The following is a 22,930-nucleotide window of genomic DNA, read 5'->3' as shown; positions in this document are numbered from 1 at the left end:
GCTTTGCATTTATTTAAAATATTTTTATTGAAGAGCCTTTTTAGCCTTTGATAATGTTACTTTAATTGTTTTAAACATTTTTCATAAGTAGAAAAATATATAAAACTAGATCTATGTTGTTTTTAAGAGCTAATAAGCTAATAAAGTATTTGGCTTTAGCCTTTTAATGTTATAAAAACAATCTGGCATAACTTCCGGCAATAATTGTTGACATTTAATTTTTTAGGTCCACATCTTGATAAATAATGTTTGGATTTTAAACTTATGTCTGTGTCAATAGTTGCTTTCTAAAGATCTTAAGATTACATAAAATCTTTAAAAATGACAGACGGGCTAGCCAGAATACTCTCTAAACCTACGTATGAATCTGAACAATGTAAGCAATAGACGTTTAGACCTAGCTGAGAGGGCAGTGGTCTTCAAAACTGTCAAAACCGGCTTATTAAATTATAATTTCGACCCACCGCCCCCTTTTCGTATATTTTCTTTTCTTTGACTTTATTATTAAACAATTCTCCAGCGCCCATCTCCTGGTCTAATAAATCTACTGCTAAAGAAACGTGAGAAGGCAAATTTAAGTAAAAAGCCTAATAATACATACAATTGATACAATAAATTATTAGAAATGGCAAGCAAGTGAAGGTTTTTACTAAAATTTTTAAAAATTTTAGGTTTTCTTGCCTCATTCTAGGGAGGTGAAATAAAAAAAATTATCTTTGAAAAAAACATTTTTCGTTAGTACATCATTAAAATACTTTAAAAGAACTTTCCAATGGTGTATCAATTATGATTGTATGTTTAACAGTTAGAAAGTTTGTTGTTGTTTTTTTGTGGCGTTTTGACTTAACATTGGTTGACATGGAACAAGTAAGATGAGAGTGTCTCGCTGGCTAAGACGGAAAAGACCTTCCCCCCCCCCCCCCCTGATCAACAGTTAAAAATTTGGAATTTAGTTTGATAGAATAAATTCGGATAGATCTACTTATTAAAATAGAAATTTAATAGTGGATCTAGTATTAGTAGTAAATTTCTAGCTCACAAATCTGATTTCATTTAGATTTATGAACTTCACTTGCTGTAAATATTGATAAAATAAACAAATTATCGGGTCTAGAGCTACAAGAAATGTCAGAGGGGTATGGACATGGCCTTAAGTGGTTTTACTTCTATGACAAAATTTCTTTATCAAAAACTGTAAATCCCATAGCCAACAATGCTAACCGTTTTTCAACTTTTTGATATGATGCGCTGAAGATATCGCGATAAAACTTGGTAGAATTATAGCCAGGCATGATATCTAGCGTGAAAAAAAACTATGAATGTTCAGGCATTTTCCTGGACCCTGTATTGCTAAAAACCAAAAATGGGGTATTTTTGATAATAAATTTAAAATGATAAATCACTTTTTAAAAAATCTTAATTAAGCATTAAATAGGCCATTGTCTAAAGTAATCGATAACACAACTTTAAAACTTCTCACATTTCATTCAAAAGTGTAATAAATTTCCAAGTACAGCCTAAGTTTAAAAAAACATGAAAAACACAATCTCTAAATTATCGGTCATTTTTTAGTTCCGCACTTTCGTTTTTTTTCGACTAGCTACTCATTCTATACTCTATGGTTCTAATATATTTTTTTATAGCTAGTTAAAAATACCTGGAAGTGCGGAAGTAAAAAACGACAGATAATTTTGAGATCCCTTTTTTGATGTTTTTTCACACAGGCTGAATTTCGAAATTTATTATCCTTTTTAATGAAATGTGAGAGGTTTTAAAGAAGTATTGTCGACAACTTTAGACTATGGCCTATTAAGTTATCTTAAATAATACAGACGTTACTTCAGAAAAGAAGATGATTACTACCTACGCATCATGCATTTAGTCATGTATGTTAACCAATGACTTAAATTCTGCCAAGTCATTGGTTTTCCTGGCTCGCTCAGCCAACCCATTCCATGCTCTAATAGCACTAGGGAAGAAGGAGTATTTGTACAAATTTGTCCTAGCATATGGAACGAAGAATGTGATTTTATCTTTGTTTCTTTCTGAGTATTTTATAATTTTTTGTATTTGGAAATAATGGTTCAGTGTTTTATTTATAATTGCTACTTTACTTATGAGTCTTCTAGTCAACTGTGAATATTCGTTTGTTATGAATCTCACTGCTCTATTTTGTGTCTGTTCCAGTTTCTTTATATTTTCTTGAGTTGAAGGGCCCCAAACAGAGGATGCATATTCTATTATTGGCCTAACCAAGGTTAAATTACATTTTAGTTTTATGTTCTTATTTGATTTATAGAAATTTCTTTTAATAAACCATAATGCTTTGTTTGATTTTTTGATATTTTCATCAATATGTGGATTTTATGACAGTTTTTCATTTATTATAACCCCTAGGTATTTTACATTTTTAGTCTGTAGTTACTGGTTTACCATGAATAAGATAAGTGAAATTTTTTTTTTGTTAATTTAATACCAGTAACTGACATTTTTCTGTGTAATTCATCTAATTCTCTTTGTAAAATTTCTGTATCTTGTGTTGTTTTTATTGCTCTATATATTATGCAATCCTCTGCAAATAATCTGACTTTTGTTCCTGAATTAATTTGGTAAATCATTTATGTAAATTAAAAATAAATAGTGTTGGACGTAAGACTCTTCCTTGCGCTACACCTTAGTTTACTGTTATCGGTGTTGATTTAGAGCCATTGTCAGAGTGAATGTTTGGGATTATCCTTAGATCATTGTGATTATCAATTTTTATTTACATCTGTTTGAAATCGCTTGTGTGTTGAGAAAATTAATACAATTTGAAATTTAAAAGACTATATAGCTAATGATAATGTGTAGAAATATTTTAAAACAATTAGAGGGGTCCCAAACAGAGGATGCATATTCTATTATTGGCCTAACCAAGGTTAAATAGCATTTTAATTTTATGTTCTTGATTTATAGAAATTTCTTTTAATAAACCCTAATGCTTTGTTTGATTTTTTTTAGTTTCATCAATATGGGGATTATATGACAGTTTTTCATTTATTATAACACCTCTCCAGATATTTTGCATTTTTAGTCTGTGGAATTTATTTTTTTAGTTTTTTTGTTACTCTTAATAACTGACATTTTCTGGGTGGAAAGACATGCTCCAATTTGATTCCTATTTCTGTAGTTCATCTAATTCTCTTTGTAAAATTTCTGTATCTTGTGTTGTTTTCATTGTTCTTTATATTATGCAATTTTGTTCCTGAATTAATGCAATTTGGTAAATCGTTTATGCAAATTAAAAATAGTAGTGGACCTAAGACTTCCTTGAGGTACATCTGAGTTTACTGTTATTGGTGTTGATTTAAAGCCATTTATTATTACTACATTTTGTTATCTCCCTATCAGAAAATCCTTAATCCACTGATTAATTTTTTTAAGCAAACTATGTGGTGAACTTTGTTTAAAGCCTTGGAAAAAATCTAATAGAAAGCATCTATTTGCTTACTATTATCTTTAGAAACCAGTGATGCCCAACCTAACTTGACCTGGGGGCCATTTTAATTTCCAACACTCATGTCGCGGGCCACATGACCGAAAATTTACACAAACGAAATGAAATTCCTCTGAAACTAAGCCTATAAGAAACCAGTGGATCTAGGACTTAACATAAATTAATTATCTATTTGAAGTATATTTTTTAAGCGTCTGAAAATGGCTTCGATTTTCTACTTAAATGTGAGCAACAATGTAGCTAGCCTTACCTCCGACTCTTTTTCGTCTCATTTTGGAAATAATAATAATAATAATAAGGCTTGTCTTCGAGTCCGAAGATAATTGAGGAATGCAGTATTTCCCATGGCTATGCAGCCCCCGCTGTGACCTACATATTTTGCCACATCCAGGACAAGCATAACCATTGCCCACCTGTGGTTGATAAAAATGTTCTTTTTCAACGCCTGTGTCTGTCCTCGGCAGCGGATTTTCTATTGGTCTCAAATGTGTATCCGTCGACCTTTTCGCGTGATCTCCAGCTGTCTCGTTCTGAAGCCGCATGCAACCAGATGCTCTCTACTATGTCAACTAAGGCAAGTTGTCACCTAAGCTGGTCTTAAAAGCGTTTCCATGGGGCACCTCTGTTACGTCAACCACCTTTTAGTTCACCAAAAATTTACGGGGGTAAATTTTGGTAAATATTCTCATAAATCCACCAATCTCCATGCGTAGTTTAGCAATCTTTTATTCGCGGCTCAAAATAAGAATGTCGCCATATTTGTTTCATAATGTCGTTTTTAGTTGATTTTTTTTTTTTAAACAGCCACACTTTCATTATAGCACAGATATGTTGGCTTATTATCATGTTCCACAAAGAAAGTAAAGAACCTTTTAATTTCCTGGTAGGTTATACTTTCAGAGTCCCATTTCATAGACACACAAATGTTAAGGGTACCAATCCATCAGGGAAAAATGAAGGCCCTAATGAGATAAAGAGATTTTTTCCTTTTTTTTTTTTTTTTTTTTTTTGATGGTCGATTTTTTACATTTTGTGCCACATTTCGGTGGGCCGGATGAAACCACGTATCAGGCCGGATGTGGCCCACGGGCCATATTTCGAGCACCACTGATCTAAACGTTTTGAAAAATCAATTAGTCCTGTTAGTTGTGTTTCACATAATCTATGTTTCCTAAAGCCATGTTGGCATGGAGTAAGGACATTATGTTTGTCTAGTGGTTTAAGATGTTGCTACATATTATGTGTTCTAGGATTTTACATGTCATGCTGGTTAGTGATACTGGTCTGTAGTCTCATGGGTCAGATTGTTCTCCTTTTTTTAATAGGGGGGTTACGTTAGCTTCTTTCTAGTCACTCTGCCCTGGTTAAGAGATGTCTGAAAAAAGATTTTGAACAGTGGTGCTAGCTCATTACTTAGTTCTTTGAGTAATTTAGCTGGAATACCAGCATGTTGATTAACATGCATGACTAGATTGACCTAGGTACACACATAGGGCGTAATCATCTTCTCTTTTAAGTAACCTCGTATCTTTTTAAAAAAATAGAACACAGTTACATAATGACTTTACATGATGTACAGGTAGCCATAACATTTGAAATATTATTGCAGCTTACATATGCTTAGGAAGAGATTTACCTTTTTTTTTTACTTTTTTTTTTTTTTTTTAAATTTCAGTTGTAGCAAAACTGAGTGCAAATGGAGAAGATGCTTTGTTGGAAATGAAATCAAAAATTCACATGCTGAATGATGAAACTGCACAAGCACTTAAAAAGAATGTTTTTAAAAATTACTCACAGTTCATTGAGACAGCTAGAGAGATTTCTAGTAAGTTTTTGTTCTTTTTTTTTCATAAAAAATAATGACTAGTTCATTGCTTTCATTCTTTGATAATAAAGATAATAATGATAATCTTTATTATCCGCGAGGAAATTTTTTTTTCAATCATGCATTACAAAAAAAAACACATAATTATAGCAAACAATTTGTACAATAGCACACAAAATATATGTTCATACCACAGTTTCTCTTCAATGTTACATGTGAAATTGACAACAGGAAGTTACAGTTTGCTCAAGAGTTTCATTGCCAAAGGAATAAAAGATTTCATGTGTCTATTTGGTTTTGTCTCTTCTTTGTGATGGTAAAAAGTTTAAGTCATGAAGAAGAGGGTGATTTTTTATGCTTAAAATCTTTATACATTTCTTAGCTAAGTTGCTTCTTACAGAAAAGTCATAATTGGTTTGAATTAATTGATTATATGTTGAATTTTTACTGATCTTTTTTTTTTTTAATCAAATATTGCTTTTTAGCAAAACATTCACCGCCCTCTTTAAAAGTATTTGTGCTTAAATTCATTTTCTCTTTACATAGTATGTTTTTTAGTTTGATGTTTTTTCATTCAGTTCTTGAAGGAGAAATGTACCAGTTGAGTCACATGTTGTCGGATCAGAAGTCTGAGATGACTAAGATGATGGAACTCTCTCTAGTTAGTGATAGAGGTAATCATAAAAGAGATTTAATAACTATTAAATTTTAGTTAATCAGAAAAAAAAAGTTAACTAGCATAACTTGCTTATATTTCAGTCTTAAAAACCCCACCAAACCATTTAGAAATATAAGAACTATATACATAGTTTACATTTAAAGATTTTTTCATTTGATTTAACTTTTTATTTAGCCATTATACAAGGTCTCAAAGGAGAGGAAGAAGAGAAAACTAACCCTGAGGAGGAAAATAGGCGCAACTTGGCATTTTTGTTAGAAAAAGTGGAAGGTTGCTCGGTATTATAATTTTTTGTACAACTGTTTAATTATAGCTTTAATCACTTTTTATTATTATTTTAATTTTTATTTACTGAATAAAAAATTTTTCATAATGCTAGAGTGTAGTTGATGCCCCTGGCAGACAGTTAGTGCATGATGGTGATCTGGTGGAGCTTGACGCAGAGACCCATGCTCAGATCCAGAGAGTTCATGCCTTCCTCTTGAATGACAGTCTGATGATAGCCACCTGGATACCACACAGGTATAATTTATAATGTTAAGCATATTATATGACATAATGTTTTGTTGATGTTCAATCCACATAACTTTGTGTACAATAGCATTAATTAGATAAATTTATTTCTTAATAATGTTACACTCAAATTGATCCGAAAATGTTTTGTACAGGTTTACTTTTACTCTTTCCAGTTCCTGTATACTTTAGTTTATGTATGTAATTAACTTCTTTGCAATAGGCACAAGTCAATTGAAAACCTGAATTATATATTTTTTTTTATAAATATAAAACTTGCAGAAAACTCACATGACAATTATCTATGTAAATTATCTGACTCAAAGCTTGTATAAATAAAAGAAAGAAAGTATATATTCTTTTGTCAACATCTGATAAAAGTATACTCTTTTTGTTTCGCTGCCTTTTTTATTTCTCACTTAAGAAATTATTATGCTGACATCCAAAATAAAGTTAGTGCTAAACATGAATTATAACATTAAGTAATGTGATGATGTTTTTTTTTCCCCACACAGACGAGGGCCAATGAGATATCGCTTCCAAGGTTTGTATGAGCTGGATGGTTTGGCAGTTGTCAATGTGAGAGACACTGGTCCTGTGAAAAACGGCTTTAAAATCTTGAATTTCCCTGAATCCCACATGTATCAGACTGATACTGCAAAGGCCAAGGTGAGTCTTAATCTAAACTGGACATTGCTTAGATGTGTAAACTTAGATTTGTATTTAGTTGGCATCTTTTGTCACTACACATTGTCGTATGTTATGACTTTTATCTTTAATGTTTTAAAAATTGCTAGAAATACCTCAGAGTTAGAAACGTATTTTACAATAAAAATAAATTAGTAAACTAGATTAAGACTTGGAGACTATGAATTAAACATAGTCATTTTCCTATTGATATTTTTATCTTGAAATGGTTAATCTACATAAAGTTTGACATTTCTACTTATATTATGTGCTTGTCTCAAAAAATGTCAAGCACAAAGGAACAGTAATTAAGTTCACACAGAGGAGAATGAAAAATTTAAATAATCAAGGGAACTTTCAAAAGGGGTGATTTAAACATCATGCAAATTTACATATAAGATTATTTTTAATAGTGTGAATGGTGGCAAAAATGAAACCAATATGTTATTCAAGATGCATCTGGATTTTTTTTTATTATAGTATGCATCAGGATTTTTTTAAATACAGTAATCAAAAGTTTTTCATTTTAGAAAGAAGTAGGGGCTAGCTTTTAAAAGAAAATCTATATCGACTCAACATGGTGAATAGTGCCCTTGTGTCATAAAACACAACCATAACAAAGTATTTTTGTATATTTGATAATATATATTTTGTTGATATCTAAATTGCTAAAAACTTCTTTTTCTGTTTATTAATTCCAGCGTCAATGGCTTGATGCCCTGGAAGACACAAAGAAAAAGAAAGCTTTAAGAGACAAGCAAAAGAAAGAAGCTGCAATGAGGTTAGCCGAGCAACAGTTACAAGCTGCCTTAGCGTCACCAGGAGAAGCAGATTTGTCCAAAAGTATGAGCTCCACGAACCATTGCACTAAATTTTATAAATACAGAAGTGCAAATTAACTTGAAGTAACTTAGTTATGAAGGAGTGCTGATTATATAATAGCTTAACTTCTATCCTAGTTATAATAATCCATAATCGGTGAGTAGAACAGCTTGCTACATTCCCGTGGCACTCATGACAAACTTTGTACAGCTTATTAATAAGCAGCTAGATGAATAAGATTTAAACTAACCCATGTTTAACCCATCCATTTACTCAAGCCTATGTTTTAAAATCGTTACAAAAACCTATTATAATAATGATAAGGAATAGGATTGGGGGGGGGGGGAGTTAAGGATTTTTATGGTCCTAAAAACATGCATAAAGTTCATCTACATTTCTTCAGAATTGTACAAAAGTTGCTAACACAGTAAAGTTCTCAATAACACAATAACTTCTCAGTTTTGCTCATTTAGATGATTATATCTTTTGTCTTTATCTTCTTTCATTTGACTCAGATGCTCAACAATTTTTGTATAATGTTTATTTCATTAGTATTTGTGTCTTGTTATCTTTATTTTTAAACTTTTTTTTTTTTTTGTAAAATATTTATCTTGTTGATATTTCCATTGTTAAGCCAAACATTTGTTTATGTTATAATTTAGGTTTTACTGATGATAAAGAGGAGTCTGTGGATAGAGATTATCTGTCAGCTGATTGGTTGCAGGAGCTGCCTGAAGATCTGGATATGTACATAGCCCAAAGAAATTTTGAAGGAGCTGTGGATCTAGTAGAAAAAGGTGAGATCTGCACCTAGCATTGAAATAATTTTGATCTCTTGGGGCCCATATCTATTTACTATGTTAACATAACCTAGATCTATCAACTGCCAGACAAAGAGTTCAATGTATGTAGGTTGTGTTTTTATTACTAATACTTAAACTTACCAGTTTCTAGCATCATATTTATTTAATTTTTTTTTGCACAACATAAAAGCTTCAATGCATCAGGATAATGTCAAGGATCACTTCAATTTTGTATAACGGGATTCTACTCAAGATGTTGACACTATTATCAGTTTCAATTATCCATTCCTAAGGTCATATTCAGACTGGATATGTACATAGCCCAAAGAAATTTTGAAGGAGCTGTTGATCTACATTAAATTTAAAGAAATTGATAGCACAAATGTATAAACAAAAATCTTGGACGTTACAAAATAAAAAAATTTAATATTATGAAATTTCATTTAAGAAATTGATAGCACAAATGTATAAACAAAAATCTTGGATGTTACAAAATAAAAAAAAAATAATTTAATATTATGAAATTTCATTTATCTTGCATTTAAAAAAATGTTAAATGCTAAATGGTAGGGAAAAAATGGCATATCAAATTTCACTCATTCCTTCATCTATTTTATTATTTTTTTTCTTTTAGGTTATGATTACCTGACTGATTGTCCTAAAGGTCCTGCCTTAAAAGAATTTAAGTAAGTTTCTATTTTTAAAGTTGTATCCTCGCGTACTCGGATAAATTAACATTGTTCTAAGTCTTATTGAATTGTGTGCTCAGACTTAACAAAGTTTACTGTTTGACACTACATTGGGAAGACGTAAGTTAATTTCTGTCACAGTTGCTTTGAAACCTCAAGTATCCTGGTCCTCCTTATCACCTAGTTCGAAATGATTACACTATATTAATGTTCTAATTTCCTCATGAAGTTTTATATCTTTCACATTACATTTTTTTTTCATCCAGAATAGATCAAGCAGATGAAGCTTTCAAAATTCATAGGACTTTTTAATGCTAAAACTACTATCATTATAGTTACCACTATTTGTATTTTTCTTCTCACTTATATCTTAAAACAGAAGATCAGTTAGAATTGTTCAGATTTATATAAAGAATGTGCAATCTCTTAAGGTATATTTTATAACTTTATGTGCTATCTCTAAAGGCATATTTTATAACTTTATTGATTGGTGCCATTTTCTTAGACACAGACTAGTTCAATACAAGACCCCTACATTTATACAAATTTCCATTTTTGTAAGTCTAGTTAAATTTAAGCAAAAAAAAATATTTTTTAAGCAATCCATATCATCATTAATAATTGCTAGTCTATTTCACCTTTCAACCTCTTTGTTAAACTGCTTTGTGATTTTGTGTTCAATACTTTTATTTTTTTTAATCAATTTGTTCCTATTCTAGAGTTCAGTAAAGTTATTTCTGTGTCCACTCAGCTGACATTTATTGTTAGGAAAATAGTTGTTTTGTTTTTTTTTGCTGGCAGCATACCATCTTTTTAACTGTATACTTGAAGACCATGTGAACAATATTGAAAGCACACTTATAATGATTTCATTGGTAACTTTTCTTCTTACAGGGCAAGGATAGAACACAGAGTTAAACAGTTAACTGATGGGCTGATGAATGAACTGCAAGTATCCCCTGAGAGGTCTCTGAGGGGTGGTCCTAGAGCTGCCAGGAGGGCTGTGACTCAGCTGATCAGACTTGGGAAATCTGCACAGGTATAAGAGACAAATCTGGACTTTTTTTTTGTTTAGAATTGGGCATATTGAGGTAAAGGTCCTCTGTTTCTGTGGCCCACGGTGTCATGTCCCCTACATAGCAACCTACCGCCTATAATTTTTCCTCAAATATTGTCAGGTACTCAGTAGAGTTGGGTGGACTCAGTGGTTCCTTAAAAATTCAGGATTTGAATCAGAAACCCCTTTGTTGAGAAACTAAGTCCTTTACCACTCAACCACTTTGCCCTCACTGAGATTGAGAAACAATGATATAAACTTAACCTGAATTGATGTAAAAAAAAAAAAAAAAAAAAATCAAAGTTAATTGCACTATATTAAAAGTAATTAGTCTTTCAGCATCATTTTTATATGGTTCTTCCATTTTGCAATGAAATAAATAGCAGAATGCAACATTAGTTATTCCAAATATTGAGTTACTTTTTTAACATATTCATGGCTTCTAAATGTTGATTTTAGTATTTCTAATCTAATTTTTAAATTGTAAAAAAATTTATTATATTTTTGATTCATACATTTAGTTTTGATTTTTACAATATTTGACACACTTTTAAAATAAATTCTAGGCTTGTGAGCTGTTCTTGAGGAATCGTAGTGCCATCATCAAATACAACATTCGACAACTGAAGTTTGAAGGGGCTACAACTCTGTACATTCGTTGTTTATGTGGAGTCTTTTACTCTTCATTGTCTGACACTGCCAAAGAATTTATCAAAGCATTCCCTGGACATTATGGATGCTATTCTGGTAACTAGGCTTTTATTTACTGTTTATATTGTTTTTAGTTCATTGGCCAGGTTGTTTGGTTGTTTAGTGACTTAATTTAAGCTTTTTTTATTATAAATGAAAATGTTCAAAAGAATGATTTTTTTTCTCCACTAAATTATGAATACATAAAGTATAATGTAGGACTGATATGAACAAAGTCAAGTTTAAAATGAACTGTTTGAAATGTCTATCTTTCAGGCTAACTGTTTGTCTTGTTTCTGTTCACAGCATTTGTCATTTGGGCCAAACAAGAGCTTCAGTCTTTTGTTAGCATTTTTAAACGGCAGGTGTTTGAAAGTAAAGCAAGTCTCAGTACAATAGCTGACTGTGTGCTTCTGGCCAGAGGTCATTGTCAGGAGGTATCTATTACTTGACTTGACTTTGCCATTTGAACAATAGAGGTGTTGTATAAAAAAATAAAGCAGGTGGCCTGCAGCAAGATGTAAGGCTGGGTGAAGTAGGAGACCTTCTTCTTGAAGATTTTTGCTTTTACCGCGCCAATCCCTGATTTCAGTGGCCTTCCTCTTGTCCTCTATTCTGAGAATATGATGGTGTAAATACTAATGTTTTATCTTATTGTATAAATTAAAGATGTTCCTTCAAAAAAAAATTATCTTTTCAGATTAGTTGCCATTTGTTCTTTTTAATCTTTTTTTTTTCATGTTCTTTAGTTAAATTAGCACAGCGACCAATTAATTAAGTAATGTAAACCATAATGCAGTTAATCTATTTGATTGGTATTTCTTTTTCATTAACTTTTTTTGTATACTTTAATCTTTAGAAATTACATTACTTTTCATTAAAAAGTAAGGACATTTAAAAAAATAACAATATTTGTCTGTAGCTGTTCTTTTTTTATCTGATTTTCTAGCTCAGCACAATAGGGCTTGACATTGAGTTCTGTCTAGATGCACTTTTAGATATTTCAATTCAGAATGTGATAGAAGAGACTAAAGATCAACTTATAGAGGGCATAAAATACAGAGCACATGTAAGTTCCTTTTTAGTTCACACATTTAATAAATGCATCCTGACATAGAGTTGGTACTTGGATTCTGAACGATTGTTTAGTTTTATACAAAATAATTCTCGGTTTTTGTTTATAATTTTATGGGTCCAACAGCTAATATATTTTAGTTTAGAAAAGCAAATGTGGTTGGTCACTGTGATGGCCATTGGTCATTGAACAAATACCTCATAGGTTGTTTAGTCTCAAAAGGAAATAAAGTGGTTGTTACAATACAAGTTCAAAACCAGTCAGAGGCTGAGCTTTTCAATGGAGAAGTTTCTTTATGACCTGGTATTTGTTGGTGAAAGTAAGTGTAGTCAAAACTTTAGTAACTATTGGCCCAAGAATTGTATAGCTTGATAGAAACATTACTTTTTTTTTTACCTTATATAATCTGAACTTTTGTCCTTGTAGAAAAAAAAAATACATTTGGAAAGCAACAGGCATGAAGGAACAGGAAACCAAATGTTATAGTTCCATTTTTATTTTGTCCAAAATTTACAGAAGAAAACAAAATTAATGTTGAGCACACAAGTTGCATCAGTTTATGGTCAAATGTTATTGTTATTGGAAATCAAAATTTCGCAACGCAATCTATTTAACAAAATGTAAATCAATTTTTGTACTTTTTATCCTTTCAAATGCTAACTCATATTTCAGCTGCAAATTGAATTTATATTTATTTTGATCAGCCATAATCATGAATTCAGCTATCCCTAGAAAGTATTGATTATTTATTTTGATCAGCCATAATCCTGAATTTAGCTATCCCTAGAAAGTATAATGCATGGTTAGAGAATTTTTTTTTTACTTTGTTTTTTTTTTCTATAAGGATGATGTCTGGCGACCAATGAACCATTTAACTCAGGCTGACTGTGATAAGTACATTGCTGACGTAGCCACCACCGGATATGATTTAACTCCATACATTTTTGGTAATTATCACTTTTTTTTTATTAAACAGTTTTCCAAATGCTGAACACAAAACAAGAATGTTTGCTCAATAAACTTTACAAACTTTTCATCAGGCAATAATGTGAAACCATTTTTAAAAAAATCATGTAATCCCAAATTAAAATAAAATTCAATATTCAATGCTGAAACATCAGCATTTCGGTTCTATTAGTTCATTGTCTCTGTGTAACATTTTACTTGACTTCTTTATATAGTACTTCTCTTACTCCTATATATTGATTCTTTGACTCCTTTATATTGTTGTAGTTCTACTCTTGCACCCCTAGAGTGCCAACCATCACCAATTAGCCTAACCCAGACATAGTGCGAGTAATAGCAGTTTCTTTCCAAGTGTAAAAGAGAAAAACAGGTTCTGCTGAATGGAAAAAGGAAAAAGAGATTCCTTTTATCCTGAAGAGTCGCTGTTCTGTTATAAAGTTGTCACCACTGATGACTTTTGTATGCACTAAGAAGCTACTGTTTGGCAATGAGTGACAATCATCCCGAGAAGTTGTCTGGTAGTTATTGTTAAGACGGAGATGCAGTGAATCTGCAGATAGATGTAACCACAGAGTTCCAGTCCAAGACTCAAAGACTCTTGTGTATGTGTTTGTTTCATCATCTCATCTTTACTGGAGATACAAATCTTGATCCTCTCCATTGAGTTACTGACTATAAATTTACAGCACTATATTACTTTTTTGACACTTTGTACTTACTTAATCAAAGGTGCAGAAGCTAACCTCCATCTCTAAATATAACTTTGATTTGCCAACATTCATAATTTTTTAAACAGGTCTCATGCAACTCTGCCTAGAGATATATTCTTATCATGTTTTTCTTGACAGACAAATGTTTCATTGCCATCACCATGAACTCCATCCAGTTTTCTAAAGTCATTGTCACCTTTGCCGAGGACCTTCTAAAACTACACTCTAGTGAACAGGAGGACAGCAGTGCTGATGTTATAACCACTGTGTTCAAGGCACAGATAACTCATATTGAGCATTCCTTGCAATCAGAACAATTGAAAAAAGAGGTAACCCCAAATAGAATTTTAGAAATGTATTCTAATTATGGACTAGCTTTAAACCAATACCCTAGTATGGCTGCCTGGTCAAGTGGTTTGTGCTCTGGACTGTCATTTCTTTGATACCTGATTCCAACCCTGCACACCACCATTCTGCACATCTAGGATGTAATTATCTTTATTTCTGAAAGAACATCTCAGACATGTAAAACAAACAAACACTTTCCATATTTTCATCTTGATTTAGCACAGAAGTTTAGCTGCTATTTTTTATCTAAGTTTTCTTTGAATTTCTCTAGCCTTTGGAGTGTTGTCAAAAGTGTTTATTGGTGATTTATCTTTTAGTTTCCAGGGTCACCATTTCAATTTAACATGTTATTTTATTTCCTAAATTTCTTAAATAAATCTAATAAAAAAGTGTAGTTTTTAAAGAAAATAAAATTAAAAGAAATATTTCTTGAGTTTGGGACTTTCCTTCAGAAATGAAGATTAGTTATTCCTGCCTCAAATCTTCACGAAAATGGAGATGATGGCAGGCAGGGTTGGAACTTGAGATCAGCATGACAACAGTCTAAGGGCATATCACACAACCAAGCAGGATGTGGGATTGGTTGCTGGATATTGTCTTGACCTGACTAATTTTGTTACTGATTCACATGCATGACTAGATTGACATATGAAATGCGTATGACAAAATTATCATCTTTTTGAAAAGTAACTTCTGTAATCTATAAGATAAGAATTATTGAAAAGCTATGTTCTGTGTTTAAATTCTTTTTCTTCCTTATTAGTGTGAACATTGTATTAAGCTTTTGAGAGAAGTTTTTTATTACTAATTATTCTGAATTGAAATTAATTGGGGGTTCAGTTGTTGTTTTTTTCATTGGAAGCCTAGTAAAATTGTTTAAAGATAATTTGATTTATTGTACAAAATATTTTCTTAAGTACAACATGTCTTGTTTACAGAATAGTTGTCCCTAATATCTCCATTCTCTCTGTGCTGTTTTTTTTTTTGTTTGTCATTGTTTTGTTTTTTCTTTACAAAGATATGTTATAATGTTATATTTAATTGTTAACAATTTACATCTGAAAGTGAGGTATAAGATTTTTTTCTCATGTTGTTTACCAAATGTTTACTTTCAGCATGTGTTGATACTTAAGAATGCTCAGTTCCTTTTGGAGGTTGTCATGGACAAAATCAAAACCCTGTACACAAAGTACAATGTTCCTTTCCCTGTGAAGCTGCAACACTTGAGCAGCCACTACCGCAAGCTGAAGGCCAGCAAATAAAGAACCCCTTGACCATAATGTGATACAGTCTTGTTGGCTAGTTGGTGATAATCTTGTTTCAGTGTGATCATTGCTGTCAGAATAAAAATACATTTTGACAGTGCTTCAGCTGGCTTAAGTCAGTATTAAGCTCCTTGTATCTTTGTATACAATACCTTGTATAACATGATCATTATTTTATATACTGGAAATATTTTGCTTTCTCTAGTTTGTTGCATGTCAAGGCTCTTACTGTGTTGACTAGCCCATTTTGTTTTTTAATGGTTAACCATTGATGGCTACACTTCCTATTTTCTATGTCTAAATTGCATCTCAAGTTAAGATTCCAGAGCATGATTTAAATTTGTATGCATTTGGCTTGGCATTCTGGCACCTTACCACTCAGCACCATATTCCCTTGTGCTCATAGCTCATGTGGGCAAACTATCAGTATGACAAACCTTAGCAGCATGTGATCAATATTGACCTACATTACCCCCAAGATGAAGGGGCACTAGCAGAGCTCTTTTAGTGCTCTTCTATTTCCATAGTCACAATATTGTTGTCAGTGTGACTGAGCTCATGCCTTGCTTTCCCCTCCGAAAAGAATCTTTAAAAAGTTACAAGTCCTAGAGAGACATTGATCCATCTTTTAAGTTGTCTCGCTGAATTCCTTTTTTTTGTCTCCCTTCACTTTCTTCTTCATTTCTCGCATGTCCTTCACATTTGACACATTGCATCACTAAGAAGTTCATTATTAGCGCACACAAAATTGCCATAAGCTTTGAAAATATTATAGGCCTGTTGTTGACTTGTAGGATTCATTTAGTTTTACTTAAAAAATATTATTGTGATAATGTTTTGTTTTTTTTTATGTGCAATAAAATTGAGAAAGAAATAAACTTGTATCAGTTGATTGCTTGAATAGATTTAACTATTTTTGTCACTCATACCTTAAAGAAATTTTTTTTTTTTTTTAAATAGAACAGGTTATTATGCAGACTGAGGTGAACAATTTTGAAGACTAGCCACCAATGCAATGTCACTTGTCATCATGTTCACTACAACAATTATGTCAACTGAAATAGTCTATCTTAGAGCCACTTTAATTTTTGTTTCCTCTCTGTTTTTCTTGTTTTCTTTGCTCCTCTCTCATTCTTCTCATTTCCATATTCTGTCATTCCACAGCTGTCCATTTATGAAAATCAAAAAAAAAACTTTCTGCCACAAATAAGGAAGTGATTTATAAGCATTCACTTGTTCATATTCCCATCAACAGTGTGGTCATGTTAAATTTTCGTTTATACATAATTAAGTAGTTCTCGTGATCTCCTGTTATCTACTATCTGTTAGTATGTATTTGGGTAGCTTGGACATTATATATTAATGCACTTCAACTTGAGATCCAAAGAAGAACCACGGAGAGGTGCATATGACAAGTGGGAGAAATAACTTTAAAGGTTTTGACCAGAAGACGGACTGACTTGATATAAACTCGTTTTTTTTTTAAAGCAAGATAGTCGACTTTAAAAATGTGGATTACGTTGTATGCGTATTTGATGAAACAAAGTCTGTCAAACTTATATTTAGTATCGTATTTCTTAGACATCTTTTCCAGTAGTAAGTACAAACATAAGCTGCTTGTGCAACTCATACAAAACATTTTTTTTGTTCAGATTGTACTTGGTGTGAAAAATGTCTTTCGCTGGACCCTGAGACCTATTATGTCTCGCAATGCAATCAACAATTAGAGATCTTGTTGTATTTTGAGTAACATTGTGTTTCTTTTGAACAGCCTTGAAAACACAAGAGAACGAGATTGTCCAAAACTGAGTCATCTTTCTGCAGTCTGGGAGTGAGTTCCTGCAATTATGAAGGAAAGTTTTTAGAATCATCTTTGCATGTTTTACAGATGCTCCTTCAGAGATAAAGATAATCTAATTCCTAGTCCAAACCTCTCGCAATACGACAGTGGGCGGGGTATGAACCTGGGACCGTCAAGATGACAGACCAGCGCGGATACCGCACGACCTGGCAGCCATGAACTCGATTGATGAGTAGGCCTAACATCCAATTATTATCAAAAAAAAAAAAAATCCGGGCATTTTTTACATTTAGGGCAATGTCGCCCGATGTATGACGCGACCCCAAAAAGGAGGACTTTTGCTGGACATCTAGGCTGGTTTCCCGGGTATGCACTACAGACCGACGTTCGACGGCCTCTGCCAACCGCCATGCGTAAGGTTCGTGCTAGGATGTATAAAGCCTAATTACCTAATTACCGTTTGAGTCAGGGACCCATTTGTATAGGCCAAGGCCTATACTCTATAAACTTGGCCACGGACCCCTAAGAGAAAAAACTACATCAACGCATATTAAGCGTAGGCCTACATATGCTACAAGTGTACAAACAAAACAACAACATTTTATTGAAGGAATGTTTATTGAGATTAGGGGACCTAGCTATAACTTGTGTTTAAAATACAATTTCAAAAATAATAAATAAAGACGTGGTTGAAGTTGATGTGAATTTATGAATGTATGTATGTCGGCACAATATTTGTAATTATAGCAACCGCAGAACTCAACGAGCACAAATTTGTAGTCGGTACTTTTATTTGAGATGAGGATCATTAGGCCGACTGCCATGCATCCACGTACGGTTTTACCAAACCAGAAGACGTGAAAGCAGACAACAACTTCTGTAGGCCTACCCATAAAATGCTCGATATAAAATTGGAATCTGTTTTTGAAACCAGAATTTTTTTGGTATCCTTTTTCAGACATTGTCTTAAGTTTCTCGTTTAAGTATATTTCAATAACATGCGCAACCCTATTAGTATGGATTTATCTGTGATTGGATTGGATTTATAGGGATATATATGTCCAAGTGAAGAATGTCTTCAAAACTTTGGTTTAGCAGGTGGTCATAGATTAGACTTATTAAACAGTCGTGCGTTGCGAGTTGATTGTTATTCAGATTATCCGATAGGATAAACTGGCTTCTAGCGAAGAAGTTACAATTTTCTTCTTTCTGCAGACCCGTAAGGTCGTCTCGAAGAAGCCTAGTTTGAGAACCTTTGCTAAAGCCTTATTATTATTATTCTGAAAAAAAAAAAGCTTTCTTTGAAATGTATCCATTTATCTAGAAGATATTCATTAATCTCTTTGTCTTATTACCATTTTTTCGTCTGTTTTACTGTTTTGTCGAAACTTCGTAGTTGTTTTCTTTCCTTTTTTTTTTCCTTCCGCGTACCTAACTAGTCAAACTTTTACTCTTAGCTCCGCCCCTTTCATTCATGTTTCTTTTTAGTAGGTCAACTGATGCTCCGGAAATGGTTATATTTCAAGACCCTGGGGTTAAAAAGATGGCGAGGGGGGCAAAACAAAAGAAGTTGTGATGTGTGAACAACTATTGTTTGGCCGGCTATGTGCTAATGAAATTCAATTTAATGGAGTAAAATGTATTTTGTGAAAGCTAGAAAACATTTCGATGAACAGGATTCACATGAAACACAGGATAAAGGTAAAAAAGACCGATACCAAAGATCGGATTCTGCACGTTTGTTGTTGCAGGCGCTACCAACAACAGTGACTGTAACAACACTATCACCACCGCAACAGCCGAAGAATGGTGAAGATACAAAAATTTCATCCCAGATGCCGGATTCCAAAAGAAGATTTCAAGTAGATTCTTCTGTAGATGCAAACGATTTTAAATTCGATGAGTTGCCAGACGCTGTTTGTTTTCGCCCTAAGAAGGATTTATCAAATTTGACAACTTCCCCTTCTCTCAATAGTCAGCCTTCGTCTTCTGGGCTAAGTAGTGGCAATGGATTAGAAGTTAAAAGGGTTGATTCAGAAGAAACTGGTGAACATGTACGCCCCGCAGAGGTAAATAGAGCTAGATCTAGCATAGATCTATAACATTTAACACATTACATTTTTTTCATAGTAATCATAGTAATGTATTCTATGTTATCAAGACAAATCTAAATTCTAGATCTACATGAGTCATCAGTACATCTAGATTCTAGATAGATATCTATCTGTTAAATAAAATCTATTGGTATTAGGATTATTAGGTCTAGTATTTAGTCTAGCTTTATTTCAATTTTATTAAAATATTCTAAAAAAACTTTCAAACACACATTACTAATTATTATGCTGATTAGAATCTTAATTATAAATACACCAATAAATTAGAATTTAAAAAAAACTTTAATAGTATTAATAGATATAATTAAACCTTTATTGTAAAATTTTAAAGATGAATATGAGACCTAGATAAATCTAAAACTATAGATCTAATTGAACTTGCTGATTCAAGCCAAGCCTATACAATTCAGACATTCATAGAGTGCATAGCCTGTAGAGGTCCACTAATGCAGTGAGAATAGGAATGTAAAGATCTAATAGTTATCCTCAGTTTGAGTCCATTAAATTGATTAATCACCTTAATAGATTTTAGTGCAAGGTTTCACATAAAGTCAAGAGGAAGAATCGTATAGTATGCTGTCATATTTCAATATTATTCAATTTGAAAAGTTGCAATTTATGTTGTATGTAGAACTGTAGTAGGTGATACTTAAAAATGAGAGAGATGGAGACTAGGATATAGAATAATATAGATCTAGGACTTCTGATGTTTTTGAATTCCCTCAGTCTCCTTTCTATAGAACTTAGTACCGGTACTCTAACAGCTTCCAAGATGTTTCACACATTATTATATCTATATATGTAAAATTAAATTCTCTGTTCATAAGTCTAATGTGACTGCTTGATTATATGTAATAGACAGATAGTTGTTAACACTATTTTGTGACATCAGCTCAAATTTTAATGGATTAAAAAAATTCTTTTGATTGTGTTTTTAAATCATAGCTTATATAATAAATTTATAATCACAGTACCATTAGCTGCATTTAAATCAAATTGATTTTGTGTTTAAACATTTCATTATATATATTGGTGTCAGTATTTGCTGTATCATTTAAAATCTAATCTATACTTTCATCTAATAGAGGAATGCTCAATAGACAATAATGTCTGAAAAGCTCTAATTAATATAAAATACTGTTATAGATTTGTTTAAAATCACAATTTCATCCATTTTTGTTTACGTTGAATTCATTGTTTTAATTTTTTTATGTTCATTATTTTCATGTATGAGATTATGATCCTTGATGGCCACCATTCGCACTTGTAGCTAGCTAAAAATAATGAAACAATAAATGGGTAGTACACATTTTTTTACATATAACCCCCCTCCCCCATTTTTTTTTTTTTTTATCTTGGCTATTATTTGTGTGACTTTTTTGCTCTACTTCAGCATGTGAGAAAGTGAATCATCCTCTTAAAACACACAGCCCTAGTACCCCCCCCCCCTCTCACGTTTGTGATGCATATATATATATAATTTCATATTGATGACATTTTGTTAAGCCCAATTCATATCGACATCAATGCGCATCTAAAAGACATTTTAAAAGTGTTTGTCATCATGATAGGAGATTGCGAGTTTGTGGTTGAACGTAGTTAGTCACTGCCCATCCCTACCTACTATATATTGGTTGATTGATCCAAGCGTTGTCCAATACCCACTCCCCCCCCCCCCCCCCCCCACACACACCACATCAATTCCAGTTACAGGCTAGTTCGTCTGCTGTAGTTTCAACGTCTTTAAAGTAGAAACCTTCTGTTTACTCTAACCTACCGCCTCCCCTTTTCATTCAGTTGACTGCTACATTGTACATACACCACTTATAGCCCTAGCGTACCTCATGCTGTCCCTTGTCTCATTCTCGTAGAGTTTTTTTTTTCTTCTGTTTGTCGTTTATTTAGAAAGACCAGTGTAAATAGTTTAGTCCTCTTGTTTGTATTGAATGTCACGGAGCAATGATGTCTTCTTCCTCTTCCGAAAAAAATAGTCTATTCTGTTCGATGAACTAAGTATTAGTCAGCAGACGTGAGCCAAAAATAGAGCAGACTACAACGTGACCTGCTTTGCAAATGTTCACTTTTCATGCAATTGTTTTACAATCTTAGGCCTCTGGATTTCAGGAGCTAATGTCGTTAGATCTACATCTGTCTTTACCCACGCCTCTACACAGATTTAGTGCTTTTTTTTTTCCTTTAAACAGTCGAGACTCAGCCTCTTTTTTTTTTTTTTTTATCTATTTTACCTTTTTTTTTCAAACTAAGTCTTCAGTTGGATTTTTTGTCTCAAAATATCCAGAATCAAAATATTTCGGGACCAATAAATACATAACTTTTTATTACTGTCTTCACTTATATGCAGGATAGATGTAACATTCGTAGAACTATTTCTTTTAGAGTTCAACAGTATCTTGAAACAATCAATGTGTCTGCCTACAAAATCTACCTCCCCACCCACCCTTCGTTTTGTTTCCCAAAAATCCAAATCAAGTAGTATGCTTGTTGTATCCTTTCACATAGACATACATGCTCTGGACAACCGAATCCGTTGTACAGGTATTAATCAATAGATGGAAGAAACTCAGCTTTAGTGATTAGTCCGTATTCATCCGCCCTAACTTCAAATAATGACAACTGCACTTCCATAATATGGTCGATGCCATGCACTTGAAGTAGATTTGAGCATAGTTCCGTCTTTGATAGCATATACACTTTTTTGTTTTCAACGTGTAATAAAAACGTGTTCTACTGAACTCTTGCACTCAGTCGCTTTCTGTCGCACCGGTGCCTCGTAGACCAATTGAAGACTTTTTTTTTTTGCTAGGGGAATTTTATTGATTAATTTTGTGTTAACTTCAGACAGATTTGGCGTGATATTGAAAAGGTGTCGATAGCTTCGTAAGGGGGTGGCTCGCGAACTGTTAATGGCTTCTATATTGCCTTTAACGTCTGCACGTCTGGTCGCAGCTGCCATTATGTTGGTAATCATTTCACATACACACTAGTTCTGAAAAGATTTTAGAAGGAGACGTTTTGATTTGTTAATATATATATATTTTTTACGGTGAGGGTATGGGAATTAAAATTTAAAAAAATACAATGCAAGTGCAAGTCGAGAGGGGAGAGCTAAGAGGTAAGCTGGCTGGAGCTCCACTGTTTGTCCCAGTAGGTATGGTCTCGACACGTTCTCGCGAGTGCATGCATAATCCACTAGGCAGACCCGAGTGTGTACACATCTCGTGCATAGCGCCAATGAAATATCACTAAACACGCAGTGAATAAGACACACACACACGCAACACACACTAGTGCAGACAAGGGCCTCAGATAGTGACACTCTCCCTCCGGCGAGCTAGATGTTTTTTCTCTTCTACCCCACATTTGAGAATG

The 22,930-nt window shown here is 32.8% G+C and overlaps 2 protein-coding genes across 2 annotated transcripts in view; both read left to right on the top strand.

Annotated features, from left to right (window-relative positions):
* The first annotated feature begins 193 nt into the window (after positions 1–193).
* Positions 194–16,517, top strand: LOC106050304 (exocyst complex component 8-like). The gene is made up of 16 exons (XM_013205260.2): positions 194–376; positions 5,172–5,321; positions 5,900–5,995; positions 6,175–6,278; positions 6,380–6,522; positions 7,029–7,182; positions 7,902–8,043; positions 8,685–8,819; positions 9,460–9,511; positions 10,409–10,553; positions 11,138–11,318; positions 11,568–11,698; positions 12,211–12,330; positions 13,181–13,283; positions 14,151–14,341; positions 15,476–16,517. The coding sequence occupies exons 1-16, from the start codon at positions 322–324 to the stop codon at positions 15,620–15,622; spliced, it is 2,049 nt and encodes a 682-aa protein (XP_013060714.2). The 5' UTR covers positions 194–321; the 3' UTR covers positions 15,623–16,517.
* A 2,420-nt stretch (positions 16,518–18,937) lies between these two features.
* The window catches only part of LOC106057450 (uncharacterized), a 111,180-nt gene continuing 107,187 nt past the window's right edge, over positions 18,938–22,930 (top strand). The window contains exon 1 of the mRNA XM_056007959.1: positions 18,938–19,495. Within this exon, the coding sequence (XP_055863934.1) occupies positions 19,064–19,495 (432 nt within the window). The 5' untranslated portion in view covers positions 18,938–19,063. The remainder of the gene's footprint in view (positions 19,496–22,930) is intronic.

Source organism: Biomphalaria glabrata, chromosome 13, assembly GCF_947242115.1.
Source record: "Biomphalaria glabrata chromosome 13, xgBioGlab47.1, whole genome shotgun sequence".
Lineage (NCBI taxonomy): Eukaryota > Metazoa > Mollusca > Gastropoda > Planorbidae > Biomphalaria > Biomphalaria glabrata.
This window is presented reverse-complemented; position numbering and strand designations above follow the sequence as displayed.